This window comes from Mastomys coucha, unplaced genomic scaffold (genome assembly GCF_008632895.1).
Source record: "Mastomys coucha isolate ucsf_1 unplaced genomic scaffold, UCSF_Mcou_1 pScaffold23, whole genome shotgun sequence".
NCBI classification, from domain to species: Eukaryota; Metazoa; Chordata; class Mammalia; order Rodentia; family Muridae; genus Mastomys; species Mastomys coucha.
Window position 1 is genome coordinate 38,668,399 of NW_022196906.1, and position 24,274 is coordinate 38,692,672.

General features: G+C 52.6%; 1 protein-coding gene across 14 annotated transcripts in view; it reads right to left on the bottom strand.

Annotated features, from left to right (window-relative positions):
- Phldb1 (pleckstrin homology like domain family B member 1) overlaps window positions 1-24,274 on the bottom strand; it is a 49,268-nt gene that overhangs the window by 20,871 nt on the left and 4,123 nt on the right. For 7 of the 14 annotated variants that reach the window (XM_031343402.1, XM_031343399.1, XM_031343396.1 and 4 more), the window contains exons 2-11: window positions 21,851-21,931; window positions 20,895-21,018; window positions 19,861-20,031; window positions 12,069-12,194; window positions 9,065-10,413; window positions 5,463-5,744; window positions 4,980-5,120; window positions 4,754-4,891; window positions 2,117-2,245; window positions 1,588-1,743 (exon numbers count right to left, since the gene is read on the bottom strand). In XM_031343402.1, coding sequence (XP_031199262.1) covers window positions 1,588-1,743; window positions 2,117-2,245; window positions 4,754-4,891; window positions 4,980-5,120; window positions 5,463-5,744; window positions 9,065-10,413; window positions 12,069-12,194; window positions 19,861-20,031; window positions 20,895-21,018; window positions 21,851-21,910 — 2,676 coding nt within the window. In that variant the 5' untranslated portion in view covers window positions 21,911-21,931. Of the gene's footprint in view, window positions 1-1,587; window positions 1,744-2,116; window positions 2,246-4,753; window positions 4,892-4,979; window positions 5,121-5,462; window positions 5,745-6,931; window positions 6,991-9,064; window positions 10,414-12,068; window positions 12,195-15,057; window positions 15,521-19,860; window positions 20,032-20,894; window positions 21,019-21,850; window positions 21,932-24,274 lie in introns of those variants that run through there. The other 7 variants (XM_031343403.1, XM_031343401.1, XM_031343394.1 and 4 more) reach the window with 5 other exon arrangements.

A 24,274-nucleotide genomic window follows, 5' to 3' on the forward strand; every position in this document is an offset into this window, starting at 1 on the left:
TGTCACAATGCACATACACATATGTGCGCACAATAGCACACACACACACACACACACACACACAGTCCAGGCGTTAGAGCCTGAGCTGGTTTTCCCAGCCCTAGGCTGGGCACAAAGAGAAGAGACAGAGTCCCTAACTGTCTCCAGACCTCCAGGGAATCAGCTGATCTGGGGCTACTGGCTGTCTCCTCTCCAATCGAGGAGGAAGAACAGTGAAGAAATGCCAACCCAGATCACATGTAGCACAGCAAAAATGTCTTGCCCTTTGAAGCCTAGTGAAGCCTAGGGGGCTTGGGTTCCTACCCTGACTCTGAAGCTTATATGATAGAAGGCTCTGTGCAAACAGGTAGTTTCTGAGTCCTACTTACTCACCTATAAAAGTAGGCAATACCCTAAGAACAACACAAGAAAACTCAGGGAATGGTCCCAGTAGGATCTGCCACATGACCTGGGAAATGGTAGTTTTCTTCCTTTCCTGTGTTTTCTATCAGGACAGTGAGTGCATTTAAAAAATACATCTCCTTACTTTATTTTACATGTATTTGTGTGCATGTGTATATGTGGACTTTGGACCAGACATACAGTGAGAGGTGGTCAGGAAAGGTGTTGGCTCCCCTGTTACTGGCGTTAGAGATGACTGTGAACCACCGAGTGGGTCTGAGAATCAAACTACGGGTCCTTTGGAAAAGCCCCCAGTGCTCATAACTACCGAGCCATCTCTCCAGTTTATGGCAGAACAGCTCAGGGGAGGAAACAAGGGATCTGAATTCATGACACCCCGTGGCTCCCTTTTTGCACCGAACCCCAGGCTGGCCAGCAAGTCCCCATCTCCCATTTGAACCCCACTCCCCAGACTTCACTGCCCTTCCCTTTCAAATACACTCTTAGCATCACCTAAGCCACACCGCTAACCCTTTCCTGCTTCTAGCTAACACATGGCCCATCCTCTGTCACTGTCTATGCCTGGTGTGGCTTCGACTACAGCTTTGTCAAACCAGAGCCGACTAGGGACAATATTCATTCGTCTCTCTCTTTGCATGTAATCTGAGAGGGACCAGAGCAGGAACCTACGTGGATACTTTTCCTAACTAGACTAGCACCCAGATCTTAGGTCTCTGTATGTATCCCAGAACTTCCAACAGCTCTAGAAGGGCGTGGGCAGGGACGGAGCTGAATGGCAGGTATGTGCTCAGCATACAGAAGGCTCTGGACTGGATCTCCAACTCCACAAGAAGGCATTCAAAGGCAGTAGCAAGGCACCTCACCTACAGGCTCCTCCTCCACCCTCTTTTCCTGGACAAACTACTGAGAGCTCCCAGTGTGAGCAATTACACTTTCCCCTGAAAGACTGGAGAGCTAGGGTTTAGTAATACCAACTCTCCTTGCTGAGCCAGGGCCTCCATCATCTACTATTCTCCCTTTTCACATTAATTTCACACCAGCACTATAGTTCTCATTCTTACTGATAGACACTAAGTAACAGAGACACAAAAAGGTGTTTTTTGTGTCCTTCACAGGCTGTGACTCAATCCCAGGTCACTAGCCTCCATCCTGCACCCGGGCTATGCAGGAATGAGCAGTGCACACCTTCCTCTTGCTCACGCTGCGCAGTAACTCTGCCTTGCTCCGGAGCAGCCCCTGGCCGGCCAGCTCCCGCTCCTCCTCCACGCGACTCTCGCGCTCCAGCTGCTGGAACTCCAGGTCCTCAAAGAGCTTTGTCTCAGTCTCTAGAGCGTCTGCCTCCTTCAACGACAGTGTGACATTGTGTTTGGGTGTGGAGATGCTCTTAAAGCCACTCTGGGCCAGGAAGGCCAGGCTACAGAGCCATGAGTTTGGGGGGCAGGGGGGAGGCTGGGCCCGGGGAAACTGGGGAAGGAATCAGTCCCACCGCCCAACTCCCTCTATTAATTTGGCTGAGCCCTTTTCGCGGGGCATCGCGGTCTGGAGCGCTGATGGTTCCCCACCCAACCTTGCTGGTCCCCCCTTCCAAGCCACTGCACCGACCCTGTTGTCCGGCAAGTACTGCAGGGGCCAGGTGGTCCTGTCCCACCACTCTCCTATCTTCGGTCTGGGCGGTGGCCCACGGGGGCCGGGGGAGGGGGCTGGTGGAACTGACCCTTCTCAGCTGCTCCTGTAACTGTTCCCGCACTGACTCGGGGCAGTTATCGAGCTGCGTCTGGAGCTCGGCGTAGAGCGCCTGGCGGGCCTCCAGGTGCCTCCGTCCCGCGGCCAGCTCCGCCCTCTCCTGGTCGGCGGGAGGGGAGGGAGGCGGGGCACAGGGGAAAGAGAACACACACTCCTCAACTCCGGCCCGACGCGGGGGGAGGGGGGGAAGGGGCAGGGGCGAGCACAGGGGTACACCGGGAATGGGGGGCAAGCAGCGAGACGCAAGAGAGCAGGAGAAGCAGCAGCAGAGGTTTAAGACGGAACTCAGGCAGGGGACGGTGTAACAAAGGCAGAGGTGTAGGGGCAGGGTGGAAATGTTGGTCCCTTGAGAAATGTTTAGGAAGGTCCTGAGACAGGACCTTCCGCTTCCGCTTCAAACTAAAGTTGAAACTGATGGAACAAGGCAAGTGCCGAACCTCGAGTTCTATCACTGTCCCGAGACCAAAATTTAACCCTGGGGTAAAGTGGGTGGTGGTGGGAAGGGTTAAATACAGGATTTGCGAGTAAAACGTGGAGCTAAAGTTGTTAGAGTTACGGCAGTGCAGCAAGGGGACCCCAGCCCAACCCCCATGGCCCCCCTCCCCCCCTGCCCAGGGTGGGGGTGGGGTGCCAGCAAAGCAGGCTGAACTTCAGAACTTCAGTAGGGATGAGGGTTGCAATTAGTTCGGCCCGTTGCCATGGTAATAGGAGCCCCAGGAGTGGATACAGGGAGGAGGTGGATGGCTCTGTCTGGGGCGAGATGACACCTCTGAGGGCGGAAAGGGGGCCGAGGGAGGAGTTGGTGAGTCACCCCTCCGAAGGACAGGCAGAGGAGAGACTGTGATTACCGATTCCAAAGCCAGAGTGGGGCCATGGGCTGGAAGCTGGGCGGGAAAGTCAAGAGAACCTTTCCAACACCACCATCAGCACCACCACCACTACCAGTTCACCATCACCACTACCCGTTCACCACCACCACTACCAGTTCACCATCACCACTACCAGTTCACCATCACGCTTCCAACGCCTGGGGGGGGGTAAGGGGGGTAAGGGGGGGTCAAAGTCCAGGCCTGTGAGCAATCTCAGCTAAGTGAGGCTAGCCAAGCTGCTTGTGGAATGCCTTACCCCTAAGGAATAGGCCCCTATGCTGCACCGGCCCAGTTCACCTACCCATCCTGGAAGGCCTTGGTCAAGCCAGTTCTGAAGTCTAGACACTAAGGCCTTTAAATTATCCTGTGTTCTGGGTGGCCTCCAGGAATAGAGGTAGGGAAAGGAACATTTGAATTCAGGGAAGCAAGAATGGGTAGCCAGCCACTCAGAAAGGCTGTCCAAGCCCTCCTAGACTGTGCCCACATCTGGACCTCCTTATTACTCAGCTCCTAAGGGCTAGTCGGGAGGGACAGACAGCTCACTCCACCTCCTTTCACTAAGCAGCCAACATTCTGGAGGCAAAGCCCAGACCTTTCCAGTAGGAGGTGCTGTTTGGGCAGAGCATCTCTTTGGTCATGCACATCTCCCTGCAACACACACACACACACACACACACACACACACACACCCTCTTATACTCCTCCTGTCAGTGTTTCACTAAGCAAAATTTAGCTGTGCCTTCCTGCCAGTTCCCTTCTGATAATGGGGGACCCATACCAAGAAAAGGAGGCAACATTAGAGGGGAGAGGCCAGGGGCACAAAGGCACCCATGGAGTTAGTAAAGCTGGCCTAAGTCAGCCCCGCCTGGGCGGCCTGGCAGTTAGGGGCATGCGAAGAGCCCAGAACAGTGATTAGAGGGGGCGTTAGTGCAGGCCTGGTCGGCAAGCATAGGGTTAATCTGGCACAGAATCTGGGAGTGTGGTTTTGGGGGCCAGAGCCAAAGCTCCATTAAAAAAAAACGGGAGCGACAAAATTTTAAGATCCTCAAAATTGAGAACAAGAGGAAGATAACTCTTAAAAATAATCCAGAAGGAAAATTAAACTTCTTAGAAAAGAAGTTTTATTACTGTCAAATCCAGAAATAGATGAACCCTCTCCACTTCAGAGCTTTTGGCACAACGTTGGGCATCTTGGACATGGCTGGCACAACCCCTGTGGGACGGAGCAGCCCCTGAAGACTGGCACTCAATCTGAAAGGGGCTGGGGCAGGGCTGGGATCATCTGGGTTGGGAGGTTGCAGATCCTGATGATAGGAAACAGAGGCCGGTGGGCCATCTCCCAAAGACCACATCCTAAGCACCTGAGGCATGCTTAAAGGAGGTTTCTCCTCACGATGGGCTCCAAACCCGAGTCATGCCACCCGCCCCAGCAGCACCAGTCCTTCAGGCTGTGCTTACTGCCCAAGAAAGGGCTTTGGCACTTCCTAGAAGGACTACACAGTCTCCAGAATGGCAGGCACCCAGGCAACCAGAGGTAGCACAGAGATCTAGACCTCAAACACCAGCCCAGCCTCTGGCAGTACCATCCAAGCGTGTATCTTCCACAGAGAACAAGGCCCCCTGTCCCTAGAGGGCTACAGAGACCACTTGGTATGCAGGACGGATGCTGAGGGATGCACATCCCCAGGGAAGGGATAGCTCCTTCTCTTCTGGGCCACTGGTAGTCAGGTATGGGTTACCTTGTCCCTCTCCTTCTGGATGCCTGTCTCCAAGGCCACCAACTTCTCCTGCAGCTGGTCCACTGCCCTTTGTTCCTTCTGCAGCAGCGCTCGCTCCGCCTCCCTCTCCCCCTGCAGCAGTGCCCTCTCCATTTCAGCCTAGACACAGACATCAGGATCCTCATCAAGGATGGGAACTAAGGGTGGGGCCCCATCCCAGGGCCTGCACTTCTCCCAGCCAGGTCACCTCTCGGGCTGCCTCCTGCAGCTGCTGTTCCAGTTCCTTCACTCGGACCTTCAGCTGTTCTACACGCCCCAGAACCTGAGCCCGCTCTTCTTCCACAGCCAGCACTTCTCCTTGGAGCTTTGAGCCAGGAGCATCTTCATGCTGGAGGGGAGGAGAGCACCATGGGAGAAGTCTAGAACCTTTCAGGATCAGACGAAGAGGGCAGATCATACACGTTCCTCAAAGCACTTGGAAGGGGTAACTAGACCAAAACAAAAGGCCACTTTCCTTCCAGTCAGGAAGCTCAGCTATAGGGAAAGGATTTACCAGAGTGCCAGGGCTGGGTGGGGCCCAGAGGAAAAACAGGTCATAAAGCACATTTATAGCTTGGGAAAGTCATGGTCACCTCCTTTCTCTCCTTACACCCACAGTTCTTCACTTCTGGTCTCACCCAAGCCTTGATCCCTTCACTACCACCACACTGGGCCGCCCCAGGCCCCTCACCTCCTGCTGAGTGCTCTCAGTGCTGCTGCATTCTTCTTTGAGATTCTCTTCATCAGAGCGCTCCATGCTCTCCCACAGGCGCTGGGAAGCACCTCCAGATTCCTCGCCGCTCCTTCCAGAGACTACTATGGCTCCTGCCAAGCCTCTTGAGGGCCTCCTGCCTGCCAATGCCAGCGCTGCTGTGGCCTCTCCAATACTGGGCAACTCCCCAGTCTCAGGTCCCCCGTCGGCTCGGCTGTACTCAGCACACAGGTTCAGGATAGTCTCCAGACGCTGGCGTTCCTAGGGACAATGGACAGGGCAGAATGTGAGGAGCAGAAGTCTGAGACCCAGTGTGATTTGAGCCAGGTTGTGTTGACCCTTAGAAACTCTGGGCTCAGCATCATCAATCTTAAGAACGGTGAGAGACCAGGTGGTGGTGGTACCCAGCACTCTGGAGGCAGAGACTGGCAGATCTCAGAATCTGAGGCCAGCCTGCTGTAGGGTGAGACTCAGACTATCCAGCCAAAGACTACCTAGTGAGAACCTGTCTTAAAAGAAAAATCTATTGGAGGCAGAGGGGAAGAGGGTTCCTCAAAAGCAGGCAAGAGAATGTGACCATATGTCACCTGTCCATTGGCCGGCCCCTCCCATCTCCCTGTTTACTCTCCCTGGGAGGAAGCTTCTTCATAGTCACACAGAAACATCCAAACACACATGGGAACATACAGGATACACAGCCTAAAGACCATAATGAAGCCAGGTGGTGGTGGTGCTGCACACCTTTAATCCCAGGACTTGGGACACAGAGATAGGGGGTTCTCTGTGAGTTTGAGGCCAGCCTGGTCTACACAGAGCCACGGAGTGCTCATGTTGACAGAGGTTCGGGCACAAGGGCACACTGATACATTAGTTCTGCCACATAGGCACACGCAGACACTCCATGTGCCCTGGGAGGTACCTCAGCATTAACAGGTAGGCACACACTAAGACACCAGCCCCAACAGGCACACACACAGAGATAAACACAGTCTACATAGTCTACATACAGCTGGGTGGGCACCTGCAGACAGCTACGGCTGGAAAGCAAAGCATGGGCCACAGGACCTGACAGTCCAGATGCAGAGACAAAAGGTGTGGGGGGGGGTACTGTCTTTCCAGCCCCACCTTAGCTCCAAGTCACTCAGGATGCCACCCCTTACGCTAAGGCGGCGTAAGCTGGCCAGGTATGACCAAGAACTCTATGGCCTGTCATTCTATTCTCTCACTATAAATCCTGATGCAGACATGGTCACCTCAGGTGCCCAGGACACAAGAGAACTACAGCAGTCACATTCCTGGTCCCTATACTATACTACTCATCCATTTGTAACACCCGAGCCCTGGCTTTCAAGCCCAGAGCTTATAGCGCTTTCTGGGGTCTCTGATCCCAAGTATCTCTCACCACCTATATTTATTTTGGCCTCACCTTCCCAGCCCACAACACTTACCCAGCTTCCTTCCTTACTGCTGCTTGCCCAGTTCTGCGGCAAAAAAAATCCAGGAACCAAGCCTCAGCACCCAGGAGGTTGGGCCAATGCCTCACCCCAGCCCTAGGACCCAGATAAGCAGCCTGGCTGAAGTGGGAGGAGCAGGGTGCGGGCAGCCTCTGACTTAAAGTGGCAGGTGGGGCAGGTTGGGGCTGGTGGTGAGGTGTGTACCTGTGTGGGGATGGGGGTGGGGAGGATGGGCCCAACATTTGACTCTGCCAGGCTCATCAGCCCTCCTGGGATGAGGATCCCTGGTCACCAAAGCACAACAGTGACAAGAATGTGTAACAAAGAAAGACCAGGAGTCCTGACTCCCATAAGCACAACATCCCATACCGTCACCCCACCTGTCTCTTCCTAGATTCTTCAGACAAACATCCTCCTCAAACCAATTCTAGGGTACCTGTGTCTCAAAATACCCTGGGCTTCTGCTCTTGAAGGAAGGAGGGGGAAAATCCATGTTCTTGTGTGTGAGCTTTGAGCATGTGCACAGCAGCCAATGCCCCTGGAGCTCCCTTTGCTATTTGGGGGAATCCCAGCCCCCTACCAGCTCAGATGCCATCTCTAGAACAGCTGCCCAGAACCACACCCAGCCTCGGCAGCACCCACATTTATGCATGCAGACACATACAATCAGGGAGGCAGACTGGGGGGTGCTGCCCACCCCGCCTTTTCCTCGTCCCATCTGAACCAGAGTAAGTGATTCACGCCCATTTGTAGAGGCCAAAGAGAAACAAGAAAGGGGGACCAGAGTTTTCCTAAAGGCTAAGTCCAAGGTAAAGGTGCTTGTGTTTGAGTCTGATGACTTGAGTCTGACCCCTGAAACCCATGCAAAGGGAAAGGAAAGAGTGACTCCACAAAAACTGTCCTCTGGTCTCCACACACTCATTATCACAGCATAGGCCTCCATCAACACACACATGTATATACACACACCGCACGCACTCGCTCACTAAATAAAAGCTTTAAAAGAAGGACTTCTCCCAACCCCAGTCCAGGCATGGTGACATGTGTGTGTAATCTCTACTCAGGAGGGAATCAGAAAGATCATGAACTCAAGCTCAACCTGGGCCACACAGCAAGCTCGCAGCCACACTGGGTTACACACAACCAAAAAAAAAAAAAAAGGAGAGAAAAATAATTCTAGGGCTGGGGATATAGCTCAATGCTGGAGTGCTGTCCTGACATGCTAAATGTCCTAGGTTCAAGGCCTGGCACCATAAAAATGAATGGCTAAATAAATTAATGTTCATATCTGGGCCTCAGCCTCAAAACTTGCTTTTCAAGCCAGGCAGTGGTGGCGCACGCCTTTAATTCCAATACTTGGGGAGGCAGAGGCAGGTGAACTCTGAGTTCGAGGCCAGCCTAGTCTACAAAGTTGAGTTTCAGGACAGCTAGGGCTATACAGAGAAACCCTGTTCTCGAAAAACCAAAAAACCAAAAACCAAACCAAACCAAAACAAAAAAAACTTGCGTTTCAAAATTAGGGATGCAAGACTTCACCGTAAATATGGTGTGTTTTCCTGAAACACTGCGCTCTGGTAAACACTATGAACCTAACTCACACGGTAAAACAAATGGTCTGCCGTTAAAGTAAATGCAAAATTAGCAAGAATTCAAAACTGAGATTTAGAGTCTGGAAGACGGCTCTGCTGGCAAAGCTCTCCAGGACCTGAGCTCCATCCTCCAGTCATTCCAGTGCTGGTGGAGGCAGAAATAGAAGATCCCTGGGCCTTACTGTCCAGCCGGTTCAGCCAAACCAGTATGTCTCAGGTTCAACGAGAGACTGTCTCAAAAAACGAAACCGAAGGGCAAGTGAGGAAGCCACTATCTACTCATCTCTGGCTTACACATAGACACACACTGGCACACACATACACAAAACTAAAAGATTTAGAAAGCCTTAGTGATTTCAAAGACGGTTCCTCTTCAGGGCACCGGGATCATGAGATACAGGTCACTTAACCTGATGGTTCCTCCTGAATCAGCCCAGGCCCTGTACATGGCCCCTCCTGTTCTGCCAGCTGGCCTGCCCACACCCTGGCAAAGGCGCTGCCAAGGCAGGGGCGGGCAGCCTCCTGGGCATTGGCTCACCAGCCTCTCCATCTCCTGCTCCCGGAGCCGCTCTTGGCGCTGCCTACGGTGGTACTCCAGGAGATCGTCCTCGTTGTCACTGATCTCTGTGATGCTATTTTTCCTCTCCCTTGGGATGGGTACCCGCAGGTCCCCACTGGAAAGCTTTCTTTGAGCACGGGGGCTCTGACGAGGTGAAGCCCCAGTGAGAGAGCCCAGACTGTAGGCTGGGCTCAGCCTGCCACTGAAGCTGCCCTTGCGAGGTGCCAGGGACTCCCCGAGTGTAGGCGAGGGACTCCGGGTCCTGCGGCCCCGTGCTCCTAGAGTCAGGGAGAAGTCCTCAGGTGAAGTCCCATGGGCTGCCCAGCGCCGGGGCCGGGGGCTCTCTGCCACTTCCCTGCTTAGCTTGGGATCTGGGGCAGTCCGGGCTGGCAGTGGGGACAGAGCCCTTCGAGATAGAGATGGACTCAATGGGGGCAGTTCCCGCATACTGTCCAGGCCCCGGCGGCCCAAGCGGGGACTCTCAGGTGGCTGGAGTGTACGAGCTGCTGACCCGTCTGAAAATGTTCTGCCCACCAGCTGTCGAGAGGGGCTGGTTGTTAGTACCCGCTCTGCGCCTGGGGGCTCACGGAAAGGACTGGGAGGGCGGTCCTGGAGTGTGCCGATCTTGTTTCGGGGAGCAGGCACTGGAGACTGGAACTTGGGGCTGCCAGGAATACTGGTGGGTTGGCTTCGGGCACCGGAAGATGGATATTCACTCAGGCTGATAGCCACCACAGGCAACGGCCCACCTAGCCGGGGACTCTCAGTGGCTCTGCGGGCCTCAGCCAAAACTGTAGCTGCAGGACTGTCCGTCAGAAGACCTCGGAGACCAGGGCTGGAAGGTCTCTCATGACCCCCTTTTCTGCCCAGCCGGGGACTTTCAGAGGAGCGGGAACCACTTGGGCGAGACTGTGGAGGTTGCAGAGCCAAATGGTAGCTGGAGGAACGGGCAGGCACCAGTGGGGGCACAGAAGGTCCTGGTTCCTGCCCACTTGGTGAGTGGCTAGCACAGCTTCCACTGCTGGCTGGTGAGGAAAGTGGAGAGAAGGCTGGAGAGGTGTTCTCATAGCTAGAGCCCACAGACATGGCACCAGGGCTGGTTGGAGGGGACAACAGGTAGCGCCCGCCGTTAGCCATTGGCGACAACGGGGATGTCGCTGCAGGCTTCTTGCCGGCAGCTCCAGGTTCCTCTAGCACCAATGAGTCCATGATTTCCTGCAGGTCCTTTTCAATAGAGCTCACCAGAGAACTGTGGCTGGCACAGGCTGAGGGTGCCCGGGTTGCAGGCTGTGCTGTGTGGTTCCCATTGACCAAGCTCTCTGATTCAGCTGAGGGGAAATGCAAAGAGGTCTCAAGCTCCAGTTTCTGGCTCTAGGGAGCCACATACGCATACAAGCACAAGCAAGAAAGTACCATCCAACCTCATCCTAGGGCAATGGGGCCATGAGGGTACTGGAGAAGGAGCCAGGAGAGCCGAGTTCTGGTACCAACCCACTCTGCCACTGACCTGTTCTACAGCTTTAGCCAAACTCTCTTGCCCTGGGGTTCCCCTCCTATCAAGGGAAATGATAGGCAAGGCCTTCCTGGCTCTAACCCTGAATGACTCAGGACAGAGTCAGCAACAGTACCAGGTATTTACTTCTACGTCTAGCCACTTCTAACTCGCTCCAGCAATACGGTCCTCCTTGCCTTGGTTTTCCCAACTTTCTGTGCCTCTCTTTTAGGAAGAGCAAGTAGGCACATTACAAAAGAGATGTGGACCTACTGCGGAGATGGCCAGAAGTCCCACAGCTTCTCAGTCGAAGAGGACACCAGAGCCTTTCAATATAACAGTCAGAGGCTGGGGGTTGGGGGCTGGCCCAGGGCTGGATGAGCAGTGGATGCGGTACCAGCTTATCCGCTCCAACACAAGAGAAGGAACTGCTAATGGCTTCTGCCTGGAAGCCTGGCTGGGGAGTCTCGAGGTGCAGTTCAGTGTCTCCAATTATCCCATTAAGCCACACCAGCAAGAGCTGGCGTTTGCCTGGCCCTTGCCCTTGTCAACCATCCAGGAGTTCAGAATCCTCACAACCAATAAACAGCTAAAGGAGTGATGTGACCCAGATTGGGTTGGGGGCAAAGCAAGTCCCCAGGGGACTGGAAGTCATAAGTGTGGAAAGTGAAGAAAAGAATGGGTTTGCAAGGCTGTGTGTGGGTCCTTGTCAGAGGGGGCCCCATGTGTTTCCAGTGACCACTTGCTTTTCTCAGTCACCAGACTATTAGGTCACTAATAACCACCCCATCAAGTGAACCTGACATATGTGCTCACCTACCACAGAACCAGCATTGGATCTCTAGTCCCACCGTCATCTGAATGCCATTGTGGAGGAGCCTAGGATGGCACACACAACTAACTAGCTAGCTTCCCCATCTGCACCCTCCCCCCTAAGGCAGCCTGCTGAGGGGCCCGTGTTGATTCCTAGAACAATCACCAATTCTCTTCTAGGGATCAATAATTCACACACAGGCTGCAGCTGGCTGCAGCTGCTCTCTGAGTCATCGGTCAGCATGGCATGGCCTGAGGTTTGAGGAGTGCTTCTGGACACGATCACCAGCAGGTGGGACCCCCCCTCCCCCCATCCCAGAAGCTACTGGGTTGGAGTTCATCATAATATTCAGACAGCCTCAAGTGAGGCACTCCTGAGATGACATGGGTCCCATACAATGAGTGGCATCTTTCAAGAACAACGGGGGTTCCAGGCTAACAGAACCTTGTATGTGCCCTTAAGGCACGTGACTTCCCAGTTTGAGCCAAGCAGCAATGCCTTGGATCTTTTCCAGTGGCCCTATGGCCTAGCATTCTCTACCAGCCTGTGGCAGGTGGCAGTGAGCCCAGACCATCAGTATTGTCCTGCCCTAACACTCTGAGAGTGGTTGGAACAGGCAAGGACACATGTCCAAGGGGTGCCACTTACCCAGCCACCTGCCCCAGCTGGCTACTTACCAGAGCCAGGGTTGTAGGTGGACCCTGGGGCCCGGGCCCCTGCTGGAATCATACTCTTCATCCACTTGGCTTCAGCTGGGTGGTTAAAGCGCAGGAAGGTGGATTGACCCAGACACAACATGCAGCCTGCAAAGAAAGCACTCACTTAGAAAGTGCAGGGAGAGGTGAAGCTACCCCAATACTAGCAAGCTGACCCTCAGCTCCCAAGAGTCATCTCTGCCTGTACTCACACGGTGTCCACACAATGCTTACCTGGCCTGCCTCTCTTTGCAATGGAGTCCTGAGATGGGTTCCACGGCACAAGTCAGAATAGAAAAGATCACTGAGAGGGAAGTTCCCCAAATTGGAGTCCTACTCACTAGATACGAAATCTTCAGGTGACGCTACTACACCTCCCAGCTCATTCTCTCACAGAAAACGGAACACTTGATACTATTAGATCTCCCAGGCTTAATAAGACTGTATATGTGAAAATACTCCAGAAGTAGAAAAAAATCTTCAGGAAAAAAAAAAAGAATGCTCAGGGGCTAAAGAGATGGCTAGTGAGTAAGAAGACTTACTGTTCTTGGTATCCAGGACCTACAAGGTGGCTTAAAATCATCTGTACCTCCAGTTCCAAGAGCTGTGATGCCTTTTAATTTCTGAGTGCACTAGGTATTCATGTGGTTCCCTTACATATAGGCAAAAACACTCATAAAACAAGCAAACAAAACACATAAAATAAATGCATTTTAAAAAGGAAAAATGAACATCTAACACCAATGTGTACTGGTGATTCACTGAATTGCCTCTTGGGTAAAAGTGTTAGTTTTAGAGGCAGTATCTTCTGGAGTCACCCGCCAAAAAACCTGTAAGATATGGGACAAAGTAAAACCCCCAAAATCAGTCAGGTGCACAGGTGGGGATCAGCATCTAGTCTGATCCCTTCCCATGGTATGACTTCAGGAGGGCAACCACCCTCTCTGAGCATCTAGGGAACAAACTCTTCTCTCTTTCAGGCAAAGCATCCCCTGGTTATATCCTGGTCTCCCATAGACTCTAGCCAGTTCTCCGCCCCTGGGCCCGTTTCAGCCAAGCACATTCCCAGGCAAGAGTAACAAGCTCAGTCCTGCCCAGGAAGTACAAGTGCATAGAAAGAGGTGGGTATGTAGGAGCCAGAAAATGTAGCCAGGGGCTTGGGAGTGTGCGCAGCAGCAGGTGTGCCCACAGGCACCTAAGCCTGGCTGGCAGAATTCCTTCTCCTGGCTATGCCAGGTGTTCCAGGCTCCTGCAGAAGATGCTATACCGAAAGAAGTCAGAGGCTTAGGGATCTCTACTATGTAGCCTTCCAATTTGTCCACACTCCCGGCCCCAACCTCTTGGCTACCCAATGTGGTGCTACATGGTGCCCCATGCTTCACGCCAGTATGGGATGAGACTGGCAGGGAAGTCTACATTCCAGGACGTTGAGGCAGTTGCAGCTCAGGGAGGCTGCAAAGGCAAGGGGCATTCCAGGCCAAGGGGGTACTTCGGCAGGGACCCCTACTGAGCTCAGAGGTCTGATCCTGGGACCCTGGACGCTGAGAGGTTGACACTCTAAGAAGCCCACCCATGGCAGAAAACTGTAGAGGACAAAGCCACCCACTACTTTGGCACACCCACAGGCCCTCCCAGGCAGACGGCACCAACAGTTCTAAAGGCTGATGGGTAGTTGAGAGAACAGGGAAAGCCTTCCCTGCCAAGCCACCAATCAGAGGAGCTAATCCCATAGTAATCATAACTGGGATAAATAATAGTCACCCAAGCCATCCACCTAATTACAACCACAGCTGTTTCAGAGAAAGCCAGTCACCCCCTATCCCCTTTGGGCCAAATATTTAACAGTCTAATTAATGATGAATTTGAAGGGTCTAGACAGATTCACTCAACTCTAAGGTGAGAGGGGGCAAGGCCTGTGGCTCTCCACAGAATCCAAACTGGGCAGCAGGTGGGGAGGCAGGGTGGATTCCATCCAAGCAGTGCCACCCAAGAAGGCTTTGGGTATCTAGGGACCCTCTTCCCTGGCACCTACAGCCTGGATACACTGCCCTGCCCTTCCCCCCTTCACACCCAGGGGGTGTGGCCATGTTGCTCTGGGCTATAAATAGTGGTGCCAGGCACTGGCGCTGTATTAATAGAGTGGGCAGGAGGGCAGCGGAACAGAGAGCCGACCAGCTCCGGCCCAAATTAAGTTACTATTTGTACTCAGGGGCCCCGGGCATTGCCCCAACTCTGGCACCTACTGCCCCCAGAGACCTGGACACCCAGTCTATGTTAGGAAACCCCCACTCTGCTCACTCAGACCCCACAGAATCCCTGGGCACTCGGGCTATCCAGCCAGAGTCAACAATCCCTGCCTTGTCCTCTCTGCCCAGAAGGACTCAGGGTCCAGCTGTGTACAGGTGGGTGGAGGAACTGCACATCTGGAGAGAAACACTAGGCAAAGGAGAGGGTGGATCCTGTTTGTGAGAGATGCAGAAGGGAAACACCCCACGCAGACTCACACACAGACACTCAGAAACCATACAGGCTCATGGCCATATGGGCAGACATGCTGCACACTCACAGCGACAGTTACTGCCCTGCTGGCCACACAAATGGAATGGACTGGCCAAAGGGAAGCTGGGTGAGGGGTGAATGTGAGAAAGAATCTTAGCTCTTCTCATCAGAGACTCCTTCTGGTGATAGCACAGGCTCCGTCAACCTATGCAGAACCCCTCTACAGGCTCTGGAGGCGGGTCCCCCGGAGCAGACTCCCCAGAGATGGGGAAGATGGGGTCTGCACAGCCATTCAATAACTCAGACCACCACTCACAGACGTTCTGTGCACACAAACCATCAGATTAGCAGCCTCAGGCCCCCACTGGGGGGGGGGGAGTGAGGACCCCATTCCTCTCATTGCGCCCACCAGTCCCAGAACGCCCCTCCCAGCTGGAGCGTCTACACCCGGTTGCCCGGAGCTGTGGCTGACCTGGAGGAGGACTCACCGCTGAACCCGGACCTCCGGACTGTTCGCTCCTAACCAGCCCGGGCCCTGCAGGTCGCCCGCCCGCCCTGGGCCTTTGAGGGGGCGGGCCGACCTCCCGCGCCGCCGGCTCCAGGCGCGGTGCGAGCAGCCAGGAGCGAGCAGCCGCCAATGCCCTGGGAGGGGCGGGCCGGCCACCAGTGGCGGGGGAAGGGAGCCAGAGAGGGAGGGACAAAGGCGAGGAGGAGGGGAAGAGGAAGTGATGGAGGAGAGGAGTGTGGAGCTGGATGGAGAGGGCGGGGTGGGAGGGAGGATGCCACCAGGCGGCGGGATGAAGAACCCGCGCTCCGGGCTGGATAGTGGGGCCAGCAGGAGAGGTTTCCAGGAAGACGACGTTAAAAGTTAAGGTGAGAGGTAAACAGAGAGGTAAACAGAAGTTGGAGAGCCAGAGGTCGGAGTGATACCAGGTTCTGTCTCACCTAAAGCTCTCTAGACTAGGAAGCCAATGACTTTAGCCCGTGGCTGGGGGCCAGTGTCACCTTGGGGCAGTCACACCTTCTGGCCTGGTGGCCTTGGATTCCTATTCACTAAATGAGGGAGATGGCCTCAGTGACAGCAGAGGACATTCTATGACTCCATACATGATGGAGAAAAAGTGGGTTACCATGAGATCCAGCTAGGGTCACTAGGTTCAGCAATGACCCTCAGTCCAACACTGTGACAAGGTCACCCTGGGCTGAGAGCTCAGGCCAAGGCAGTGTTCTGTGCAATGCAAGCAACACCAATCTCAGCTCCTGTCACCACCCTAACTGCCCTTTTCTTCTGGCCTCCACCCGGCATTGACCCAAGCTCTATCAATGCGCTGCTCCTCCAGAGCCAGTCCTCAGATCCGCCCTCTTTTCTCTTAGCCACAATTTCTAGTTGTGATAGCTGCAGTAAAGAGCAGCTGTCCCCTATTAAGACCCTTTCTAGAGCTGGAAAGACGACTAGGTGATTGAGGGGGGGTCCAGAGGACCTGGGTTCAATTCTCAGTACCCACATGGTCCTTTACTGTCTGTAACTCCAGTTCCAGGGGAATTCACCTTCCTCTTCTGGGCACTGTGTGAGCATTAGGCACACTTGTGGTGTACAGACATAATTGTAGGCAAAACACCCCTACACATTATATACATACATACACATACAGAGAGACATATAAATGCATGCACACACACACATATATGTATGTGTGTATATATATAAAAATAAGCTTAAAGACCCTTGCTATTGGGAGCCTCCAAGGTCAAGAAGTCAAGTAAACATTGTCAACCAGTCAACCAGACTGGAACATTCTAGCTGGGGCTACAGAGAATTGCTTTTAACCTAGGGACCTGGCCCTGGACGCCAGACCTCACGCATACACCACACACACACACTCAAGACACACTCTGTTCCCAGCAGCCCCGGGGGAACAGTCTGATTGTCATCTCCAATACAAAGCAACACTGCCCAGTCACAATGACACCACCTCAGCCAGGCGCACACTGATCCAGACAAGCCCCCACATTTACACACGCTCTATCACACACAGTTATTGTCACATTTTCAAGTCCCCAGTCTTCAGCCCCCTCCTACTTATACACTTATTTGAACAGAGCTACTCTTCCAAGCAGCCCCTGGGGGGACTCTGAAATAAAAAGCCAGCTTCCTTAAAGAAACACGAAGGGATTTTTCCATTCTTGCCTGAATAGGTCACTGCTTCGCCCACTCACTGGCTACTATACATGCCCGAGTGCAAACAAACACAAACACATGTACACAGGAAACTAGTTTCCCTTCTAAAGAAAAGAAGAAGACCCATATAGGGTCAAACATAAAATGAGGGGAGGCGTTAAAAAACAAAGACTCCCCAGGAAGAGTGATTCACCAGTCTGGAAACTGTAATGGCTAGCTGGACAGACCCAGGCAGACAGGGAGGATGCTGGCAGTGAGGAACAGTGCAGGAGGCAGACACAAGGAAGCTGAGAGCTCCCTGCCTTCACTCTTGCTCTCCTTCCCTGAGTTTCCCTAGTAAAGATCGTTATCAGTCCTAACAGAGAAAGCCTGAAGGCTTTCCTGCCCAGTTCACAGAAGAAATAACATAGCTGGAAGGGAGAGGGAGAGCCTGGTGTTCTGGATCTTGGGGTGGCGGCTGGCACTCCAGGGACCCTGGCTATACTGCAGCCCCTTCCCACCAATGAAGGCTTCAGCAGTGAAGGACACTTAGGCAGCAGCAGCCTGTGGTAGGAGCTGATGGAGGACCTCCTGTCTAGACAGGCCAGACTCTGAGCTGTAGGGCTCTCTGGAGTCTTTCTTCCTTAGTCCCCTCCCAGATCTTTCATGTGGTTTGGTGCTGTGGTCCCAGGGTGGAGCAGCCTAGACCCCAGATTGAGATGCAGCCGCCTCGTTTCCTTGGTCCCTTTCCCAGCTCCACCCTTTGCTCTGTAGAGAAGAGGGCAGCATGGGATGTGCCAAGATGCCTGGGGACTGGGGTGGCACCCTCACATGTTCACTTCTCTAGGCTAAAGGCTGGCATCTGTATTCTGGCCTCCTCTCCTTCCCCGGGCCCAAGCATACTCCTGACAAGAGCCCGTCACTGCCATCTCTATTTGCCATGATGAGTGTCATTCCAAGTTGCCTATGGCTGGGCACAGTGCCCAGAATGATGCTTCTGAGGCCTGGCCCAGCCAAAGAAGGCTCCTTATTATTCCCAAGATATCCCTTTACCTCTTAAAGAGGATTCCCAATATAGGGTCAGAGTAGACAATAAGACAAGCAAGAAAGTGTGTGCGTGCGTGTACATGCTGCACCTAGGGCCCGTGTTGCTTTACCACTGAGCTGTGATCCTTTTGTATACATGGTGTGCCACAGAGTTCTCATGTACACATGGGAATACACACATAGATATTTTGATGCTATCAGTTCTGTGTTTATCCACCACCCATTTGAATACACAGGTCTGTAAACACAAGGAAAGGCACAAATAAACACCCAAACACACAAGCCCGGAGACACAAACATATCCGGAGACACAGTCCAGTCACACAGACACACAGAGATAGCACATCACCCCCGCACCTCCCAGTATCCAAGGAAACGCACTCCCAAGAATGTCCGGACTGGGGCCAGGCAGGGCTGGGCTTGGTGCCTTGCTCCAGAGATGAGACAAGGAAACTCTTAGCTCCTAGAACCCAAGGGGGGAGTGATGGGGGCTAGGAAGAACACCCATCCCTTTGTGCCTCCGCCTACCCTGCCAAGCTTCTGAAACAGGCGAGCCCAGACAAGAAGGCTGGGGGTGGGGGGGTGGGATGGCAAAGGGAGTTTGGGGTCAGAAGAATGTAGGAGGGTACATACTTGGCAAGATAGGCTTTTGGATCTGGAAAGTGGGGTCACTAAGGCCACAGGAAATGTGTAAGTATACTGCCAAGGCCTCAGACCCCCCCTCTTCTCAAGAGCTACATGATGCCCTAGGAAACTGGACCATAGAACTGATGCTTCAAGGCCGTTCACTATCCATAGAGGGCACAGTGCTCTTACCCCAAGGAGATGATGGAATTGGAGGATGTGAGGTAGGGGCTGGGAGGTCTCTTCCTTTGCTGCTCTGTGACTCACTGAACCCTGGAGCATATGCTCTCTCTGACCCTGAACAGGATTGCCAGGCACAGCATCCTAGCCAAAGCCCCAGTTTGTGGGGACTCCTCTCATCCATAGTCAGAGACCCTGAGCCCCAGGAGAGGGTGAGTCTGCCCTTACCTGCTGTAGGACCCACCTCCCTGAAACATAGTATCCATGCTCTGCAACACCCCAGGTACAGAAGGGAGGAGTGGTTCCTATGCTAGAGGTGAGGGAGTGTCACGTAAGACCCCTCCTGCCCTCCCACAAGGAGCTCAAGAGACAGTGGGGTGAGTGGGATTTCCCCTGCAATCCAGCTAGTGGGCTGTGGTGAGAGCCAGGCTCAACCCTCTCTCCTGTGTGAACTTGACTCATAGTCACATCTGGCAGGATCCTCTCTCTTTCCTGTCTGTTAATAAAAAGACCCACAAACAAACTAAGGATACTTAGTGCCTGTTTCCAAGGTAAATACATTGGGCCTATTCAAAGTACCACTGCCAGCCCTTACCTGCCTGGTAACCATGGTAATTAGGGAACTTTACCCACCTGGGCCTTCCTTACCCAACAGAGCAGCCTGGTGCCTTAAGAAACAGAGGGGTAGCTAAAGCCATGACCCTAAGCTATATGCCCCAGGAACAGGCATGCCCTCATGGACTTCATCCTCTAAGGCAACTCAATAGACTCCCTGCTGACACCACAGATCCTCTCTCTATTGTTCCACTCTCTCCTCCAACAAACACTGTAAGCCATACTATATCCAGGACCCTCTGATAGCAGGAAAACCTCTTCTCTCTATGTGATTGTGAAGAAAGAGTGTGTGTGTGGAGGGGGTCTGGGAAAGACTGGGTGCTGGGGATGGAGGTGGGGTGGTATTTTAAGATGTTCTGGCCAGGCAGTGGTGGAGCATGACTTTAATCCCAGCACTTGAGAGGCAGAGACAGGCAGATTTCTGAGTTCAAGGTCAGCCTGGTCTACAGAGTGAGTTCCAGGACATCCAGGGCTACACAGAAAAACCCTGTCTCGAAAAAACAAAAAAACCCAAACAAACAAAGATGTTCTGATGCCTACACTGAACCTGAGGAGAGCCCGCCTCGCTGAACTAACACGCACGAGCTATGAAACACAGATAGACAGACAGACACACACACACCTTGCTGGTGTGGAGATACCAAACCTTACCCTGAGTGAGCCGGGTAGGCTGCCGAACAGGGAGCCCATCAATTGTGCAGGCATTGCCACAAGGGTACAGGGTGAGAGTGCCCCGCAGATTCTCGATGTAGCAGTGTTCTGGAGCCAGGCCTGGGCCCTGCAGTGAGATGTCCCTGGCTGCAGAACCAATCACTGTCCTCCCTGGAGACAAGAGACAAACTGAGTCAGAAGGATCATCCAAACTAAGAAGGTAAGGAGACGGCGAGGGGGCCACGGTGGGAGTCTAGGTCTATCTCTTACTTATGCTGAGACCCTGCCCAGTTCTGGCTACCCCCTGAAGGCCAGTAAAGGGCAGAAACTCCTCTCAAGCAAGCAGCAAAAACTTTGTGTCTGAGTGGGATCCAGAGAGGCCACAGAATTCAAGACACCTTGGCAGCAGAGAGGGGGACCTCCCTTTGTTCCCCTAACTCTCTTCCTTTCTAGCCCCCTATCTTCTTAGAAAGCCCCCCCTTGTCTCTCCTACCTCCTTCCTTCCTCTCTCCAGTCCTCTCTCTCTTTCCAGCGCAGCCTCTCCCCTCCATCCCTCCCTGGTAGAGCCCCTGGGACTGGCATTTGGAGAATGTGAGGAATGCAGTGTCACCCAGGCAACAGGTGCAGCCAGGAAGGGAGAAGGGCAGGCAAAACCATGCCAGGGCCTCTGGTTAGGATATACATCCATCTTTTCATGTTCCACACAGTTCAGTCTCCCATGCCAGCCATCATCCTGGAGCAATGGCGGGGGGTGGGGGTGGGGCTCACTCTTGATCCCATAGACTGCTAAGAGCAGTGTGTTTCTTCTTCTCCTTTGCTGGCTCCCTTGATTCTAAACTCATATTTATTTATTTACTCTAAACTGATTTTTAATTAGTTCATCTGCCAAAAATGTCGGGCGTCAGGAGAAGCAGGCACAAGGCAAGCATTGCCTGCATAAGGCAGAAGGGCCCCCCACAGGCCCAGCCTCCAGGGCAGGAATGCATGCAGTGATGAAGAGGTTAGGAGCCTTGACCTGCCAGCTCATAGCTCACCTTCCTCCAGAGGCAGGAGAGTGATGGCGGTGCTGAGTCTCCCGCTGCCCAGACTCACCAGATGAGGTTTGTCTGTCTGCACTTTCAGTCCTTGACCCGTCTCAATCAGATCCAATGGCCCTTTCTGCAGGTAATGTGGATGGGAAGTGAGATGTATGGACTCCAGGCCAGCACCTCTACTCCCTGTCGCACCAACACTCCCTGCAGCCCTTGGCCCTCTCCAAAGGCTCGGAGGGTCTGAAAGGCTTAGCATAAAAATCTTATGCAAAGCATTACTGCACTAAATTCTAATTACACCTGAATCTGGGCCCCTAGCTCATCACACTGGAGTTATCTCCGGGCTAGGCTCAAATGTCTCTTTTGTTTATTAAAACAGAACCAAGGTGGGAGTGCCATACCTAGTAGGAGGAGGGCCAGTCTAGCTCCTGGCAGGCTTGTAATGGTTACCCATGCAGCCGTGCTTCCTCCTCCTAAACTGAACTACAAGGGTGCAGGAAGGCATGAACCAAGAGAGTGATCCTGCTGGAGCGTCTATAAACTGATTTCAGACTTTCACAGAGGAGTTTCAGGCTGAACCAATTAACCTGACTCAGACCATGACTGAGCTGGTAATAGGCTGTGACTAGGGACAGGCAACTGGCAAAATGCTGTTGCTCTCATCCTTGGACTTGGACAACTGATGAGTAAAAAAGCTAAACCCAAGGTGGGAGAGATGACTCAGTGGTCTGAGAGAATGTGCTGCTCTTGTAGAGGACCCAGGTTCAATTCCCAGCACCCACATCAAAAGGCTACAATTCCTTCTAATTCCAACTCCAGGGTTATCTGACTGTGACATCTTTGGGCACCTGCACTTCCCATACACATATGCACAGAGATTAATATAATTTAAAATAGAAATAAAACTCAAGAAGGGAAAGATCTGAACTACCCTCACCAGGAGCTCCAGTTCCACTCACCTGCACTACAGCCTGGGTCTTGTACCCAGGACCTAGCTGGTTCCTACTGAGAGTATCCATGGTCCAAGGGCGCCAGAGCTCCTAAGAACAACAATAAAAAGCAGCTGAGTGGGAAGGCCGGGAATGAAGGAGAGAGACATAGGCTCATTGGCGGGGGTTCTCAGGGCAAGCAAAGCCACTGGCGGCCACAACTATCTCCAGGACACACAAGATGAAGAAAAGGCAGAGAGAAGCTAAGGAGCTTGAGGGAGGGAGAGCAGAAGTGACATTTCCATCCTCTGTTTCCACTTAGTTTCCAGCTACACGTGGGCACTATGCCTCTCCAGTCCTGATCCTTGCCCCCATAAAGGCAAACAGCCCACTAGATCTAAACCACGAACCTTCATTTTCTTGCTCTATACTACCCAGGTCCCAGAACTTAGCAGAACATATCTGCCCCCTGTCCCCCTCTCCCTCCCCACACCCCTAGCCATCTGGAGCCTTAAATGGAGAAGGCAGGGCTTACCAAGAGAAGAAGAAAGTCCCTCTAAGAACAGGGATGGATACCCAGAGATCAGCCAGGTGGGTACAAGGGCTGATGTAACTACAACCCCTCCCCCAACTTTTCCTTTTTCCTCCTCTCCCTTTGTCTCTTTTCCCAAGGGTCTCAATAGGATGTTTTCTTAAAGGAGACTGAGAGGGGAAGCCCAGTCATTCCTGTCATGCCTGTATGTCTCAGCTCTTGTAACTTTTTCCTTGAAAGCTACCTCACCTAATATAATCGGCTGTAAAACTTTAGTACCTTTGCGTATGGGACTCTGAGGCTCTTCAGTGGCTTGGTGCTGGAGGAACCAGAAGTAGATTCCTGAGCCCAAACTTGAATCTCCCGCCTATCAAATATACCTCAATAAATCTGTTAGTTATATTTTTAAAGTGTATGAAGAGCAAACAGTATACACCCCACAGGGTACAACTTGCTCTGGAAATGGCAGCTATTGCAAGCCCTATAACTTTGAAGTCTAAGCCACTGACCAGCCCTTGTTCTTAGGCTGTGTTTTGGTGTCTGACCTTTGTGTATGAACATGCTACCAACTCATCAGGGTCCCTTCCCACTTTCTCTGCCAGCTGTCACACGAGTGACTCTCAAAGGAAGTAGGGTAAGAGCCCAGATTCCAAGGACTGTCCCCTCCTGACCTCCAGGCCCTCAGCCATGGAGTTACTAAATGTATCTTTCCCACATCCACCCTTCTTCCTGGCCAGGCCTTCATCATCTCTGTCACCGTTTCCACCCGAGTTGGCAGGAAAGAGGCAGGAACAGTGAATGCCTGGGACCCGCTCTAGGACTGGCTACTCGCCCTCACTGGCCCCCTCTCCAAAAGCACGAGCCACAAGAATGTTCCTAGAGACAAAGCTGTACGCCTTTCTTTCTTTGTTTTCTTTCCTCCCCCCACTTTTTTTTAAGATTTATTTATTTTTATGTGCATTGGTGTTCTGCCTGCATGATCTGTGTGAGATGCCAGATCCCCTAGAACTGGAGTTGCAGAGCTGCCATGTGGACATTGGGAATTGAATCCAGGTATCTTAACCACTGAGCCATCTCCATAGCTCCAAAGTTTTTCTTATGTACAGGGAAATATCTCAGCATTTTTTAAAGGGGGAAAGGCAAGGGAATGGGTTCAAATTGGGGAATTATGTAAAAGACTGGGAAAGAAAACAAAAACAAAAACAGCAAAGGTTCTTGGGTAGGGAGACTTTTAGACTAGGGCGCAAGACCCCTAAAATTTACCCTGACTTCATTAGCTGTACGACCTCATACAATGTATTTTACACACACACACACACACACACACACACACACACACACACACGTTTGTTTTTGTTTGTTTGGTTTTTTTGGCAAGATCTAGTATATCCCAGATTGGCTGTAAAATGAAAAATGAAGGCTGGTTGTGGTAGTTCATGCTTTTAATTCTAGAATGCAGGACACAGAGGCAAGTGGATCTCTGAGTCTGAGGCCAGCTTGCTCTATACAGCAAATTCCAGGCCAGCTAAAGTTTATCCCAGAGGTATCTTGTATAAGGGGGATGGGGGAAGGGGGTGGTGGTGGAGGAGACCTTGAATTTCTTTCTAATCTTCCTGATACCTTGGGCCCTCTTTTATATAATGCTAGGGATGGAATCCAGGGCTTTTGTTGTTGCTGTTTTTAGAGACCATTCTACAACCCTAGGGCCCTGTGGGTGGTTTTTGTTGTTGTTGTTGTTGTTTGTTTAGACAGAGCTTCAGTCTGTAGCTAATGCTGGTCTAGAACTTATTCTGCAGCCCAGGCTGCTCTAGAACTCCTGCTTTACCCCTCCCAATTGCTGGGTTTACACAGGTCAAGTAAGCCACCATGCCTGGATAGGATAAGTCATTAAACTTCTCACATTGTCAAGTCAATCTTCTATA